The 13,010-nt window shown below is 44.4% G+C and overlaps 1 protein-coding gene across 8 annotated transcripts in view; it reads left to right on the top strand.

Annotated features, from left to right (window-relative positions):
• The window catches only part of CPS1 (carbamoyl-phosphate synthase 1), a 243,899-nt gene that overhangs the window by 45,395 nt on the left and 185,494 nt on the right, over positions 1 to 13,010 (top strand). For all 8 annotated transcript variants that reach the window (XR_004160253.1, XR_004160254.1, XR_004160252.1 and 5 more), the window contains 5 exons: positions 499 to 627; positions 4,608 to 4,752; positions 5,134 to 5,344; positions 8,569 to 8,767; positions 10,914 to 11,090. Coding sequence is in view for 4 of the 8 variants with exons in the window: in XM_019616913.1 (XP_019472458.1) it covers positions 499 to 627; positions 4,608 to 4,752; positions 5,134 to 5,344; positions 8,569 to 8,767; positions 10,914 to 11,090 (861 nt within the window). In the remaining 4 variants the exon portion in view is untranslated. The remainder of the gene's footprint in view (positions 1 to 498; positions 628 to 4,607; positions 4,753 to 5,133; positions 5,345 to 8,568; positions 8,768 to 10,913; positions 11,091 to 13,010) is intronic.

Below are 13,010 nucleotides of genomic sequence, written 5' to 3'. Positions count from 1 at the left end.
ATTTCTGTGGCTACCTTTTTTTTAAAAAAAATAATGAATCTCATACAAGCCTTTTAGGCTTATGATTTCTGGTCATCAAACTCAGCAATGCTGAAATCTCTCTTGAGGATGAGAGTGAGAAACAGTAATTGGTTCAATGGAAGGCATGTTTGAGCTTGGAGGAAAAAGTCTCGAACCAGGATGTCTGTTGGAAGGGTTATTTGATGCTATAGTCTGCAAAGGCAGATCAGGTAAGGACATGGGAAGTCAGCAGGGAAGCCCACACTGCTAAAGGCAAAAGTCACCATTTTGAGCCCATGTTCCACTTTTCTGTTTTTTGTGTTCTTGGCAGAACAGAGTAATATTAAAAAGCCAATTCCATTCTTTTCAGTTTGTCTAGGAACAGCTTAATGTCTTGGTGATGGGATTTCCACTCAAACATTAACAGAGTAACCTCAGTTGGTTGATTTTATTTATCTGAATTCATTTTCTCTGAAATGTGTTCCTCTCTCCTTTAAGATTGAAGATGCTTTGGAGGCAGCTGAGAAAATCAGCTATCCGGTCATGATACGTTCTGCTTATGCCCTTGGTGGTTTGGGGTCAGGTTTATGCACTGACAAGGAAAGTTTGTTGGACCTTGGAACAAAGGTATGTCTGTGATTGCGAGCTCTGGGAATAAAGTCTGGACAGGTGATGATTCTTTTTTATTATAGTTCCTATCATAAAGTTACAGACACTGGCGTTGTATTCATACATATTCTACTTTTCCTCTTACCTGTAGGCCCTTATCCCAACTCCTTCTCATGACTTCTTTTCATATTTCATGCTGCTGCCTTGGGTTAATTGACAGACCTGTTAATGAAGAACTGGCCTTAATTTGAGCAAGCGTTTACGCAATTTTGGTCTGGCAAGAATCATAGCGGATTATTTTCACCTCTTTTGGGAGTGAATGGCACATGAAAGATGTCAAGAAACGTGAAACCTTTGAAAAGCTCAGTGATCGCGCTGGTATCGGAGTCAGAAGGCTTAGGAGGCTTGGGCCTCTGCTGTGTTTGTGTCTGAAGGTGTTCTTTGTTTGGGTCATTGCTGTTCTTTTCTGTAAAGATGTAAGGGGGTGATGTGATGCTCTTCATCATTTGGCATCCGCCAGCTGTTCCTGGCTGTGCAGAGAGAACTTTTGCTGCAGGAAATCCGGGATTGTTTTCTTTAAATTTGCTGTGAGAGGTGAAGTTGTTGGGAAAGAGCAAGAAGAAAGGCTTTAAGAACTGTGTGTGAAAATGCCTTTTTTTGGTGCACCCCACACTGCTGTCATACTGACAAGTTCTGGAGCCAGTGCAGCAGTGCTGAGCACACACCTGCCAGGCCCTGCCAGGGAGAGTAGTCCCAGGGCAGACCCTGAAGTATCAGAGACAGAGGGTCAATTATTGGCTTTACTTTTTTATTGTTATCATTATAATTCCTTTGAACTGTATTGTTCTTTTCAACTCTTTCTTGTTCTGACTTGAAATAGAGTCCCAGTGGAGCAACTGGAATGGACCTTCATGCTAAACTTCAGCCCTTCTTCCCATCCAAAGCCAAGTCTTCAGCTTCTTCAATGGCACAGCTTGCGTCTGTAGCTTCTCTTGACACCGCCAAGGCCTCAGGGAGCTCAGGGCTGTTCACACAGGAGTTCAGTGGACACCAGTCCAAGTCCTTCCCTCTTCCTCAGGGCTCACCTTGGAGGAGGCAAGAAGATTGGGGCTGTCTGTTGGACACCTTCCATTGTCCCAGCACAGCTCAGTGGACACCATTCTCAGTCCTACCCTCTTCCTTAAGACTCACCTGGAGGCGGCAGGGAGCTCAGGGCCGGCTGCTGGACTCCTCCTGTTGTCCTAGCACAGTTGTTCAGTGCACACCAGTCTCAGTCCCTCACTCTTCCTCTGAGCTTTTCTAGAGGCTGCAAGGAGCTCAAGGCCACCTGCTGGACTCCTCCTTTTGTCCCAGCCACAGCAGCTCGGTGGACGCCACTCCCTGTCCTGCCCTCTTCCTCAGGGCTCACCTGGAGGTGGCAAGAGCTCAGGGTTATTCACTGGACTCCTGTTGCCCCAGCACAGCTGCTTAATGGACATCAGTCCCAGTCCCACCCTCTTAGGGCTTACCTGGAGGCTGCAGGGATCTTGAGGCTTTCTGCTGGACTCCTCCTGCTGTCCCAGCACAGCTCAGTGGACACCAGTCCAAGTCCTTCCTTTTTCTCAGAGCTTGGGAAGGAAGAGGGGAGAGGTCTTGGGGAAAGATGGGGAATGGGGAAGGAAGAGGGTGGGGAGCAGCAGCCGTCACAGGGGCTCTCTGGCGGATGATGACATTTCAACGCCGAGATGGAAATCGAGAGCCCCTGGTGCGTCGCCAACGGATGTGACGACGTCTCCGGGCAAGCATGGTGTTATAGCGCTTGCCCGGGCCTGACGGAGGTGGATCCACCTCCATTGGCTCTGCCTCCAGAGATAGATCCACCTCCATGGGCTCGACGTCGTCTCTAGGTGGATCCATTTCCATTGCTTCAGGCTTGCTGCTGCTCCCCTGAAGCTTAAGCTTCTTTGGTGGAGGAGGATCCATCCTCCTCCGGGAAGGTGGGAGGGATGGAGAGAGAGAAAGCTCTGGATAAATCGCTTCTTGGGTCAGCAGCCACAAGACGCAAGTCAGTCAGGGACTGAGGGTCTGTTGCCAGGGACCCCGTACACGCAGCGGTCGTCAGGGAGATGCCTTGAGACATCGACATGGCGTGGCACTGCAACCCTCGGAGTGTGCCACGATGACCAAAACGTGGCTGTGCTGGGCAAGGGGAGGCTGTGGCCTGAGAGATGCCCTGGTTGCCACTCAGTGGGATTTTGCAGGGCTCTGTTTTCAAACCAGTTCTCTTTAATGTTTTCATCGATGACTCCAATAAAGATCTGGAAGTTATGTTAAGTAAACTTGTGGATGATGCTGAACTGGGAGTAGCGTTGACTCCCTGAGGGTAGAGAGGCCTTGTGCCTGGATCTTGACAAACTCGAGGGTGGCCTCCATCTGCATGAAGAAAAGCAAGTGCTGGTTCTGCAGGTGGGATGGGGCAGCCCTGGCTCCGTGTACAGACTGGGGAATGAGAGGCCGGAGCACAGCCCCAGGAAAGGGATCTGGGGTTTCTGGCTGCCTACAAGTTGAATCTGAGCACCAAGCCCTGAAGCCCATAGGGCCAACCGTACCCTGGGGTGCACCGGGCCCAGCGTTGCCGGCTGAGGGAGGGTTGTCCCGCTGCTCTGCCTGCTGCGGCCCCATTTCCAGCACCGGGTGCCGGTTGGGTGCCACAGTGTAGGATGTAAAACTGTCAGCATTCAGTGGAGCCTTCAAAGATGGGGGAAGGTCTGGAGGGCAAGGGGTGTGGGGGAGAAGCTGAGGTCCCTTGGTTTGTTCAGCTCAGAGCAGAGGAGATGGGGGAGGCCTCATGGCAACTTGCAGCTCCTCACAAGGAGCAGAGGGGCAGCACTGCTCTCTGCTTTCTGGTGATGGTGACAGGACCTGAGGGAACGGCATGGAGCTGTGTCAGGGGAGGGTTAGGTGAATGTGAGGAAAAGGCTCTGCCTCAGAGGGTAGTGGGCATGAAGCAGGCACAGATGCAAGCTGCTGGAGCTCAGGGAGCATTTGGACAGCATTCTCAGCATTGGGTGATCCTTGTGGGACCCTTCCAACTTAGGATGTTCTGTGATTGTATGTTTTTGAGTGAGAGAAGGCAGTAGACAGCAACAAAGGAGGAACATGGGTGGTTTTACAAACATAGCTAGGTATTCACACTGCATTACTACAAGCTCAGCGCCTGCTTAGTCTGGGTGAAATGCTACTCTACAAATTACTTCTTTTTTTCTTCTTTTATTATGTGAGTTTGGTGACTGAGCTAGGGGCCTTATTGGAGTAAAAGCTTAAGCTAACTGCAGAGAGGACAAGCCTGTAAGCTGATTCATGTGCAGCATTAAAAGTAGAAGCTCTGCTAAAGGATGGATTGATAATATGCCGGTCTTAAGCGAGATGTGATTAATGTTTTCTATCTTCTAATACTGTGTCCATTTATTCACTTAGATTATGCTCATTTACCAACAAATGATATTTTTCATTTTTGCCTCTTGTGCTGAGAAGTGCTTGCTGGATTAGTTTAAGAATAAATCGTGAATCATGGTTCTGGTTAGTATGTCAATGATAAGCAACATTATTGGTGCTATTAATTAAGTAGTGTTTGCTGGCACTCATACTTCCTATCATTTAGTCACTCAGCTTTCTGTGCAGCTATCCAACTGAATTCCATGGAACTATCCTTGTGCACAAAACCGCATGTCTGTTGTGTGACTGAATCCTTAGATATTTTTGTATTCCTTTTTGTTACTTATATGCTATTGCAACCTCAAATGCTCCTCTCCTTTAACCATTTGTGCCTTTCAAATAAAGGTAATGAATGTATTAATTTATTTTAAAGAAAATACAAAGTGCTTGCTGTCTGTGCAACGAGCTTCACTTATCCTTATTTTCCAGTGTTCATGGTGATCTGGGATGTCTGGAGAGGAACAGAAGCATTAAATGTAGGGTTTGGGTTTTTTTACTGTTCCTTGTCTCTGATGTATTTGTAGGCGTTTGCAATGACTAAACAAATTCTTGTGGAAAAGTCAGTTGTGGGCTGGAAGGAGATAGAATACGAAGTTGTGAGAGATGCTGCTGATAATTGTATTGCAGTCTGCAATATGGAAAACATAGATGCGATGGGAGTCCACACAGGTAGGTCTGAGCACAGGATGGATCACTGGAAGTGGCTTTTGTTAACTGTTTTATGCAGTAGTTTACACAGTTGTGTGATTGATGAAGTGGGCTCTCGAAATGCTCTTCGGGTCTCCAGTGCAGCCAGATAGTGTGTAAAGCAGATATTGTTAGGCTGAGTCCACAACTATCATATCGTTTTTCATAAAATGGCTTATTAGCTTCTCCAAAATCCAGTTCTCGGCCTTTGACTGTCTTTGCTTTTCATTGCATTCAGTTTTGAAAGCTTGTGACAACTTCACTAGTGGCAGTGGTTTAGCAAACAAAGCAATGTATGTGGCCAGAATTTACTGCTGCTGAACTGCTTCTCATTTTCCTTCTCTGTTACCTTGTGGCGAACAGGGGATTCTGTCGTAGTGGCTCCGAGCCAGACACTCACTAATGAGGAATTTCAGATGCTGAGGGATCGTGCCATCAAGGTTGTCCGATATTTGGACATTGTGGGAGAATGTAATATCCAGTTTGCTCTGCATCCAACTTCCCTGGAATACTACATCATTGAAGTTAATGCCAGACTTTCGAGAAGTTCAGCTTTGGCATCCAAGGCAACAGGGTAAGTTTATTTTAAAAGTGAACACTAAACAAACAACATGAACAAACAAAAAGTGGAGAACAACAGAATTATGGCAAGGGAGTTGGATTGGTGTGTTATTTAAATATGTAGATGACAGCTGTGAGTATGAAGAGTTTCTGCATCTGCTTTCTATGCAGTTAAGACAAGGATGCATAAGCCTAATTTGCAGCAAGGTAGACTGAAGTTGGCTATTTGGGGGAACTCTGGAGTAGTCAGGGCAAGATGAATTGCCTGGGAAGTTTCTAAGAACAGCTCCTGTCAGCATCTGCTAGGAGTAACCCTGGGAGCGTCGGTCCTGCTGGGAGATGGAAGAAGGGGTTAGTGAGCCTTCCGAGTCGGTTCCAGCCTGCTGATGCTGTTAGTGCAGAAGGGAAAAACTCCCAGGAGGTGTGTGGGAGGGGAGCCTAATAGCTGTCCTTACAAAGCATATCCGCAGTATCCATATGTTGGCTGCAAATCACCTCTGGGACCCAAAGGACACAGTTAGTAATGAGCTGTCTGTCAAATTGATGCAAGTGGTATTACTGTCTGCCTTTGTTTTGTTGGCTAATCATAAACTAATCAAGATAAGAATGGTCAGAGCAGCCTGTTTAAAAATTGGCTTCCTAATTGTGCTTCGCAGATGCTGTTGAGAGGTGCAAATTAATTTTCGGTTTTCAACAACTTGTTTGGTTGTTGAAGTGCTGTAGCAGAGTGGAGATAAGTTATAATATTGGACAGTGGGTTTCTCAATTGTTTTCTTTTTCAACAACAGACTTGTAGCTAAATGTAACTGTTTTTATGATCTCACCATACGTATGATATAAATTTAAGAAGGATTACATTGCAGGTAATATAGTGAGACTCTGATACAGGTAAGCTATACAGTGTGTTGGGATAGGAAGTTGAATGAGTACTCCAGCACAGTAATCTTCCATTGCATTGAGGAGGGAAAATCACCTCACATCTGGGTTTCTCACAGAACAGCAGGATCTGTGCTTTTGAATGATGCACTGGTAAGGCTGGAGCTACTTGAGTTACAGGCAACTTTGTGCTGAGAGCTTTGGGTGTGATGAAGCACTGGGGGATTTCCCAAGATCTGTTGCAGATGGACTGTGTCTGACTCGAAGTGGCTCAAGAAAGTCGTCATGAAACTGGCTTTGATATCAATGTTGTAGGAAAAAGATCTTGAGGGAGGGAGCTGTTTGCACTGAGGAAGGTTCCAAGAAGAATGTTTAGATTTGATCTGCAACTTCATATGATACCTGGATTCAGAAAGCTAAAGATGATTTTTTTGCAGATGATGCTGATGAACAGTGACCTCAAATATCCTTTACTGTGAATGAGCCAAAGACCTTGAGATTTCATAGAGTCATGTAAGGGCTTGGGTTGGAAGAGATCCTAAAGCCCGTTCAGTTCCAACCCCTGCCATGGGCTGATTTGTCCCCACCAGCTCAGGTTGTTCTGGCTGCATCCAACGTGGCCTTGGGCACCTCCAGGGATGGGGCGCCTGCAGCTTCTTTGGGCAGCAGTACAAGGGCCTCACTGCCCTCTGAGTAAATAATTTCCTCCTAACATCTAATCTAAATTTCTTTTCTTTCGGTTTGAAACTGTTCTCCCTTGTCTTATCCCTATCTGCCTTTGCTCTCCCCTGTCAATATCAGTTTATGCTGATGGTATCATAGGAAGTTAGCCTGAGGACTGGCTGATACATACAGTACCTTATACAACAGTGCTCTGGCTGCTTATGCGGTTTGTATTATGTATTAGAGTGGTTCAGCTGTCAGTATCAGTCATGGAAAAAGTACGTGACATAAGTGGAAGATGTGGGGATTCTTGGTGATTTTTCAAGATGAATTTTTTTGTCTGATACTAGAATAAAGTAACTTGTCTGCTGACGAGGTTTTTCCATCCAACTAAACATTGCCAAGGATGACATCTCTAGCAAAATGAGAATAATGGACTCGCTTCGTTTCCTCTCCTCCAGCTGAGCCAGCTTCACAGACCCGTCATCTCCATTCCTTTTGCCATCCTTGAACTAACTGATTCAGTATAGACTGCTGTAACCCCCAGTGTCAAATTTTCCTCTTGCGATTCCTGTGTTCAAATGAAAAGTCAAATCTTTGAGGTTTGGGTGAAATCTGTAACTTTCTGCAATAGTGTAGGGAAGCCACTTTTTTCCTCGGGGAAAAAAAAGGAGAATAAAAGAAAATAACATGCAAAGAATCCCTTGAAGTTCATTTCCTTTATCTGCTAAATGAAAAAATATAAACTCTGGCATTCATCTATGCTGCTGCCAAATCCTTGGCAGAAGTGCAGGCTGTAAAATCTTGGTGTTAGCCACAGAGCTGAGGTGATTAGCCTTCCTAATTGACAAGGCCATGCTTGTGTGTGCAGTGGTCCATGCATACTGATGGTAGTCTTGGCTCCCAGCTCTTTAAGGGAGATAGCAAACCAGGGTTGCAGCCTCTGCAGGGTGACAGAAACGTCTCCTGCAGTTGCAGAGTTGTATCATTCCGTTCTCACACAGGACAGAAGGAAATGCTGCAGGCCTGGCAGTACCACAAGGAGAAACTCTTATCTAATTTTGATGATCAGTCAGCTCTCGTAGCACACTGGATGATGTGTGGTTATAGCACTGTGTATCAAATATGTTTTTCATCTGGGGCAGGTAATACTGTGTTGAAGATGGCTGTCCTTAAGACTATTAGGCAATTAGTTTATACAAGTAGACTGTCTGTGACTGCAGACAAGCAGGAATTCTTCATCTAGCCATGGGCAAAGCACAGTCCAGGCCCCTCAGAAGCTCAATATTTGAAAAAATAAGAACGAAAATAAACCTGTATTTCTAATTTCACATGTGATAAGATGAGGCAGGGAGATGCTGTATTAAAAGGAATTTGGTGACAAAGCTCAAGAATCTGATCCAGATGTCCTGAACCTCAATGCCACAGCTTAAATTCTGGGCTCTTGCTTTTTTTTGCTGATTAATATCCAGAGAGTAAAGGCAAGAAAGGTGAAATTGACTCGATAAGACTGAGACTGTCTTTTTAGACCACCTACGCTATGCAGTATGCCAAGAATGGTGAACTGCTGCAATTCAGTATAGCAGATAGTTTAATTAAAGCAAAGGCCTATGAGGTTTTATTGTCATTTGCAATACAAGCAATTGCAAAAGCAAAGGCATTCCTACTCTACCATTCTCTCTGTCTCTTCTGTGGCAGGTATCCATTAGCGTTCATTGCTGCCAAAATTGCCTTGGGGATCCCATTACCAGAGATCAAGAATGTAGTGACAGGAAAAACTTCAGCCTACTTTGAGCCCAGCCTGGATTATGTTGTTACCAAAATACCCCGCTGGGATCTGGACCGTTTTCAGGGAGCCTCCAACCGGATTGGGAGCTCCATGAAGAGCGTGGGAGAGGTGAGTATGAGAGCCTGTTCTTTCCTTCCATTCTACCACTTGGGAAAGCCACTGATCAGAAATCCTCAGAGTATCTATCTTTCTCAACCCAGTGACTTCTGAAGACATTAATTCAGCTCAAGTTATTCTTGTTTGATAGTATATTTAACTGAAATGAGCTTGAGCTTTGTGATCTTGGCTGTCACACTAAGGATTCATAAATAGTTTGACTTTTAATGGAAGAGACCACTTTGAATGAACTGAGATTGAATGCACTCTTAACACTTATGACAAGACTTCTGGAGTTATTTTTTGTTCAGAGTTCTGTAGAGATGCTTAATTAAGAGTATCACATCAGGAATTGTGGTTTGTTGAGATTTTCAGTGATGAAGATGAACAGCCGTCAGTTGTTCCTGTAGTTATTTGTCCTCCCTGTTGCAACTTTATGCCAAATCTCACCTACTTCTGTTCTTGAAATCCAAGCACATGTAATATTGCTCTGAAGTTTTGATTGCCTTAGTGATTAAGTCTCTTATATTTGGAATGTGCCAGCAGGATTTTTAAATGCTGATTTTAAGGTGTCTGTGACATAGCAGCGTTTTCAGACCAAATTTTAAGGAGTGGGGACTGGATAAATTATTCTCTTAATTAGGTAATTACATATCAGGTACCAAAGCAAAATAATTAATTTAATATTTTTTCAGCTGCCTTTTTCTCCTAATGCTTTTCAAGTAGCTATTTGATTTAATTATTTTGACATGAGACTTTCCTAACATCAGTTCTACCTTGCTTAGACAATGAGCTTTCATCACAATCGGAAGGATTAATTAGAACTTCATTTTTCATTTGCAATTTTGGCTTTTAATGTCAATGAGATACTTTTTTTTATGTGTGGTTTTTTTTTCCTTCAGTGAGTTGATGCTTACTGATATTAATCCTCTGTGCTTATGAGTTTTTGGACTGTTCTTTGGAATTGGAGTTCCAAACACGGTTGCGTTGTGCATCCTCAGCTGTATGGCAATCACTTGCTGACCATACGTATTTGCAGGAGGAAGTACTGAGTCCTTCCAGTGGTTGTATGCCACAAAAGCAGAACCACATGAATGCCCTCTCCTTCTCATCTTTCTCAAAACAGAATGCTGGGTATAGTGAGGGGGGAAGAGGGATAGAAAGAGTCGGAGTTCCAGACATGCTGAGGGTGAACTGAAACAAGGATGGAGAAGATGAAGAAATGTAGCCTGCTGCTGATGGATGTATTCAACAAAAAAGATGAGTCTCCAAGAGGAGAGGGTGTCTTTGAAGCAAAGGGCTTCTGGCAGCTTTGTGTCTGTTATTATGGCACAGACATCTCTTTAGGCCTGAACCTAAAAGCAGATGGCAGCACCTACTGCATTTTTATTAATTGAACAGTCTGGCCTGGCCTGTTTTTTTTCCAGAGCTCTGTTGTGCTGGGCAACAGCCTGGAGCTGTAAGAAAGAAGAAAACAATGTTATTTTTTAATTTGATGTTTTTCAACACTGTGTCTGTGAAGATTTTTACACAGCTAGGATTTTGCCATACTGGGCATCTAGAAATTTGAGAAAGGGCTCTGTTATACTTCACAGATTTTCACAGAGAAAGTCTTATTTTTGTACTGGAACTGATGTCAAGACTTAAGGAGGAAAACCCCGGCTCTGCTGTGCCAAGCAGGAATAATCCTTTAAGAGAGCCCTCACAGGAGAGTGTCGCTTTTAAATGTAATTTATAGGAAGAGGAGCAGGTTTCTTCCACACCTTAAAATTCCCACTGTGAGTTTCTCTCTCTAACAGGTTGTTAAACAGAAATATCCTTCTATATTACTACACCCATGCTGCTACATAATGCTTTCTACAATGCTTCCAAGCAGTTTGCAAGGAGAGCAGCAACTTTCTGTATCTTACAGATAGGGAGATGAAAGCAGAACAGTCACTTGTCTGAAACTCTCTGTTGGTAATTACTGGCAGTTGGTTATAGAAGTGGGACTCCCACTGGTTTTAAAGCCAGTATGGCAATCTTAAGGGAGTGGGTTCGAAGGCTGTCATCTTTCTGTATGTTCATGGTTACAGTTTAAACTGGCACCCATCTGTTATTTGGAGGACAGCTGGGTGGCAGCTCCTCATAACTAATGTGGAAGTGCTCTGCGTTACAGGTCATGGCTATTGGCCGCACTTTTGAAGAGAGCTTCCAGAAGGCCCTGAGAATGTGCCACCCCTCTATAGATGGCTTCACTTCACATCTGCCCATGAACAAAGCCTGGCCAGCCATCGCAGATATCCAGAAAGAGCTCTCTGAACCATCCAGCACTCGAATATATGCAATGGCCAAGGTAACAAAAGATTGAAAGCCCTTGATCTATGTCCCTTGAATTATGGCTACCAAATGGAGTGAGCTGAAGTGGCACAAGTCAAGTGTTTTTCACCCTCTTGTTTCCCTTTGCCAAGCATACTGTTCATTTGTGTAGTATCTTTGTTGCTGAAGTACAATTAGTGGCAGTGCCAGTAGAAATCTGAATCACTTCTTTTGCTTGCTCCTGTAATAGAATTGTTTGCTAAATATTAGCTAATATTCAGCCTTTATTTATGTTAGAGTAATTGACAGTTAAAGCTGATCCCTTTGGCAGATTACCATTAGTTTTATGGGAAGGGAGGAAGTTAAAAATGAAGATCCTCGTGAACTGAAACAAGGAATGATTGAGTGGTAAGCTGCAGTCTGAGAGTGCTTGTTTCTGGCAGTTGTTGCATGGGAAAGGGCTTGAAACTTGAAAAGCTGTTAAGAGACTATGCTAAGTTTAGCAACCAGGAATCCCCTGTTGTTTGAAACATGCTCAACTTCCCTTAGCGTTCTTTAACTTCTTTCCTGTCACACTAGGCAAATTGCAACACCTTCTGAGATCTATGGGTGAGTGTTACCACAAGGGAGCTAGGGTACCAAATGATTTCTGCATTCAGTTTCATGGTGTTTGCCTGTGTATATCTCATGGTTAGTTACTTTACCAAATAGGTGCAATTTCACATATTGGCTTTTTTGCAGCTAACTTATCCACCTGTCCACGTCCTCTATGAAGAGAATCATAGAATTGCAGGATGGTTTGGAATGGAAGAAATCTTAAAGCCTATCTGGTTCCAGTCTGTGCCCACAGCAGGGACACCTCCCACCAGTTCAGTCTGCCGAGGGTTCCATCCAGCCTTACCTTGAATGCCCCCAGGGATGGGGCGTTCACAACTTGTTTGGGTAACCTGTGCCAGGGCCTCAGCATGCTCTGAATGAAGAGGACAGTTGTCTTGTAGAGGTCATGCTTAAAACAGGTCTTTCGTTGTTGTTGTTGTTTTTTTGGTCTGCAAACCTGGTTTTTTTTAGTTGTTATTATTTTTATTTTATTGCAAACTTTGTGGCAGTGAAAGCCCATTTACTGTGTTTTGTATTACTGACTTTGCTTGGTGGAGTCTTTTAAGCCCCTCCTGCGGCGTGTGGATAGCTCTGAGTTAGGGGAGCTAGGTTTGTGCTGTATTTGTAAAGAGGTTTTCACATAACTGTTCCTATTATAAATGACCTTAATGAGAAGCACAAGATGTTCTGTGTGTGTCCAGCTGTTGACTCTTGCTTTTCAAGCTGGGGAAATATGTGTCTTCATAAGTGTAGAACATCCTTCTGCAGCTGTGCTTGGTCTCTATTACAGCTCTCTCTTGCAACTGAGGACCAATATTTTCTCATCTCTCTGAGTGGCGTAGGGGGCTTTTGTAAAGGTTAATCTCAGCCGCATGCTAACACAGGATTTAGGGAGGTAAAGGTAAGTTTGGGCCACAGTTAACGCTCTGGGTGCTCCCCGTTGGTGACATTTTCACTAGGAACCATCAAAAAAAAGCACGGGATAAAAATCTTAATCCCTCCTCATGAAGAGCTGCCTCTGTCTTACGCTGTGCGCTCGTTCTTCCCCATTAATAACTGAGGCAAGCAGTATCAGTGAGAGGTACTTCCAGCAGCTGGGGCTGCGGGCCTGGAAATCCCTTTCCACCTTGCTGACATTTAAAAGCCGAGAGTTAGTCCCCATTTAGCTGTCAGCTTTGTTTGAGACAGGATGGAGCTTCATTGTGTGGCTTTTCCTCCCTACAAGCCCCACTCCTCATCTCTGGAAGGCTCCTTAAGTTTTCTCTCCCTCCTTTGTCTGTTTGGGTGATTTAAACAGTAGCTGTTCAGGTGAAAAGGAGGGAGTTCAGTTGCCATGCAAAGCAATTGCTGTTGTAATGGG

The sequence above is a fragment of the Meleagris gallopavo genome, chromosome 7 (genome assembly GCF_000146605.3).
Source record: "Meleagris gallopavo isolate NT-WF06-2002-E0010 breed Aviagen turkey brand Nicholas breeding stock chromosome 7, Turkey_5.1, whole genome shotgun sequence".
Taxonomy (NCBI): domain Eukaryota; kingdom Metazoa; phylum Chordata; class Aves; order Galliformes; family Phasianidae; genus Meleagris; species Meleagris gallopavo.
The sequence above is the reverse complement of the archived record's forward strand: the minus strand, read 5'-3'. Positions and strand labels throughout refer to the sequence as shown.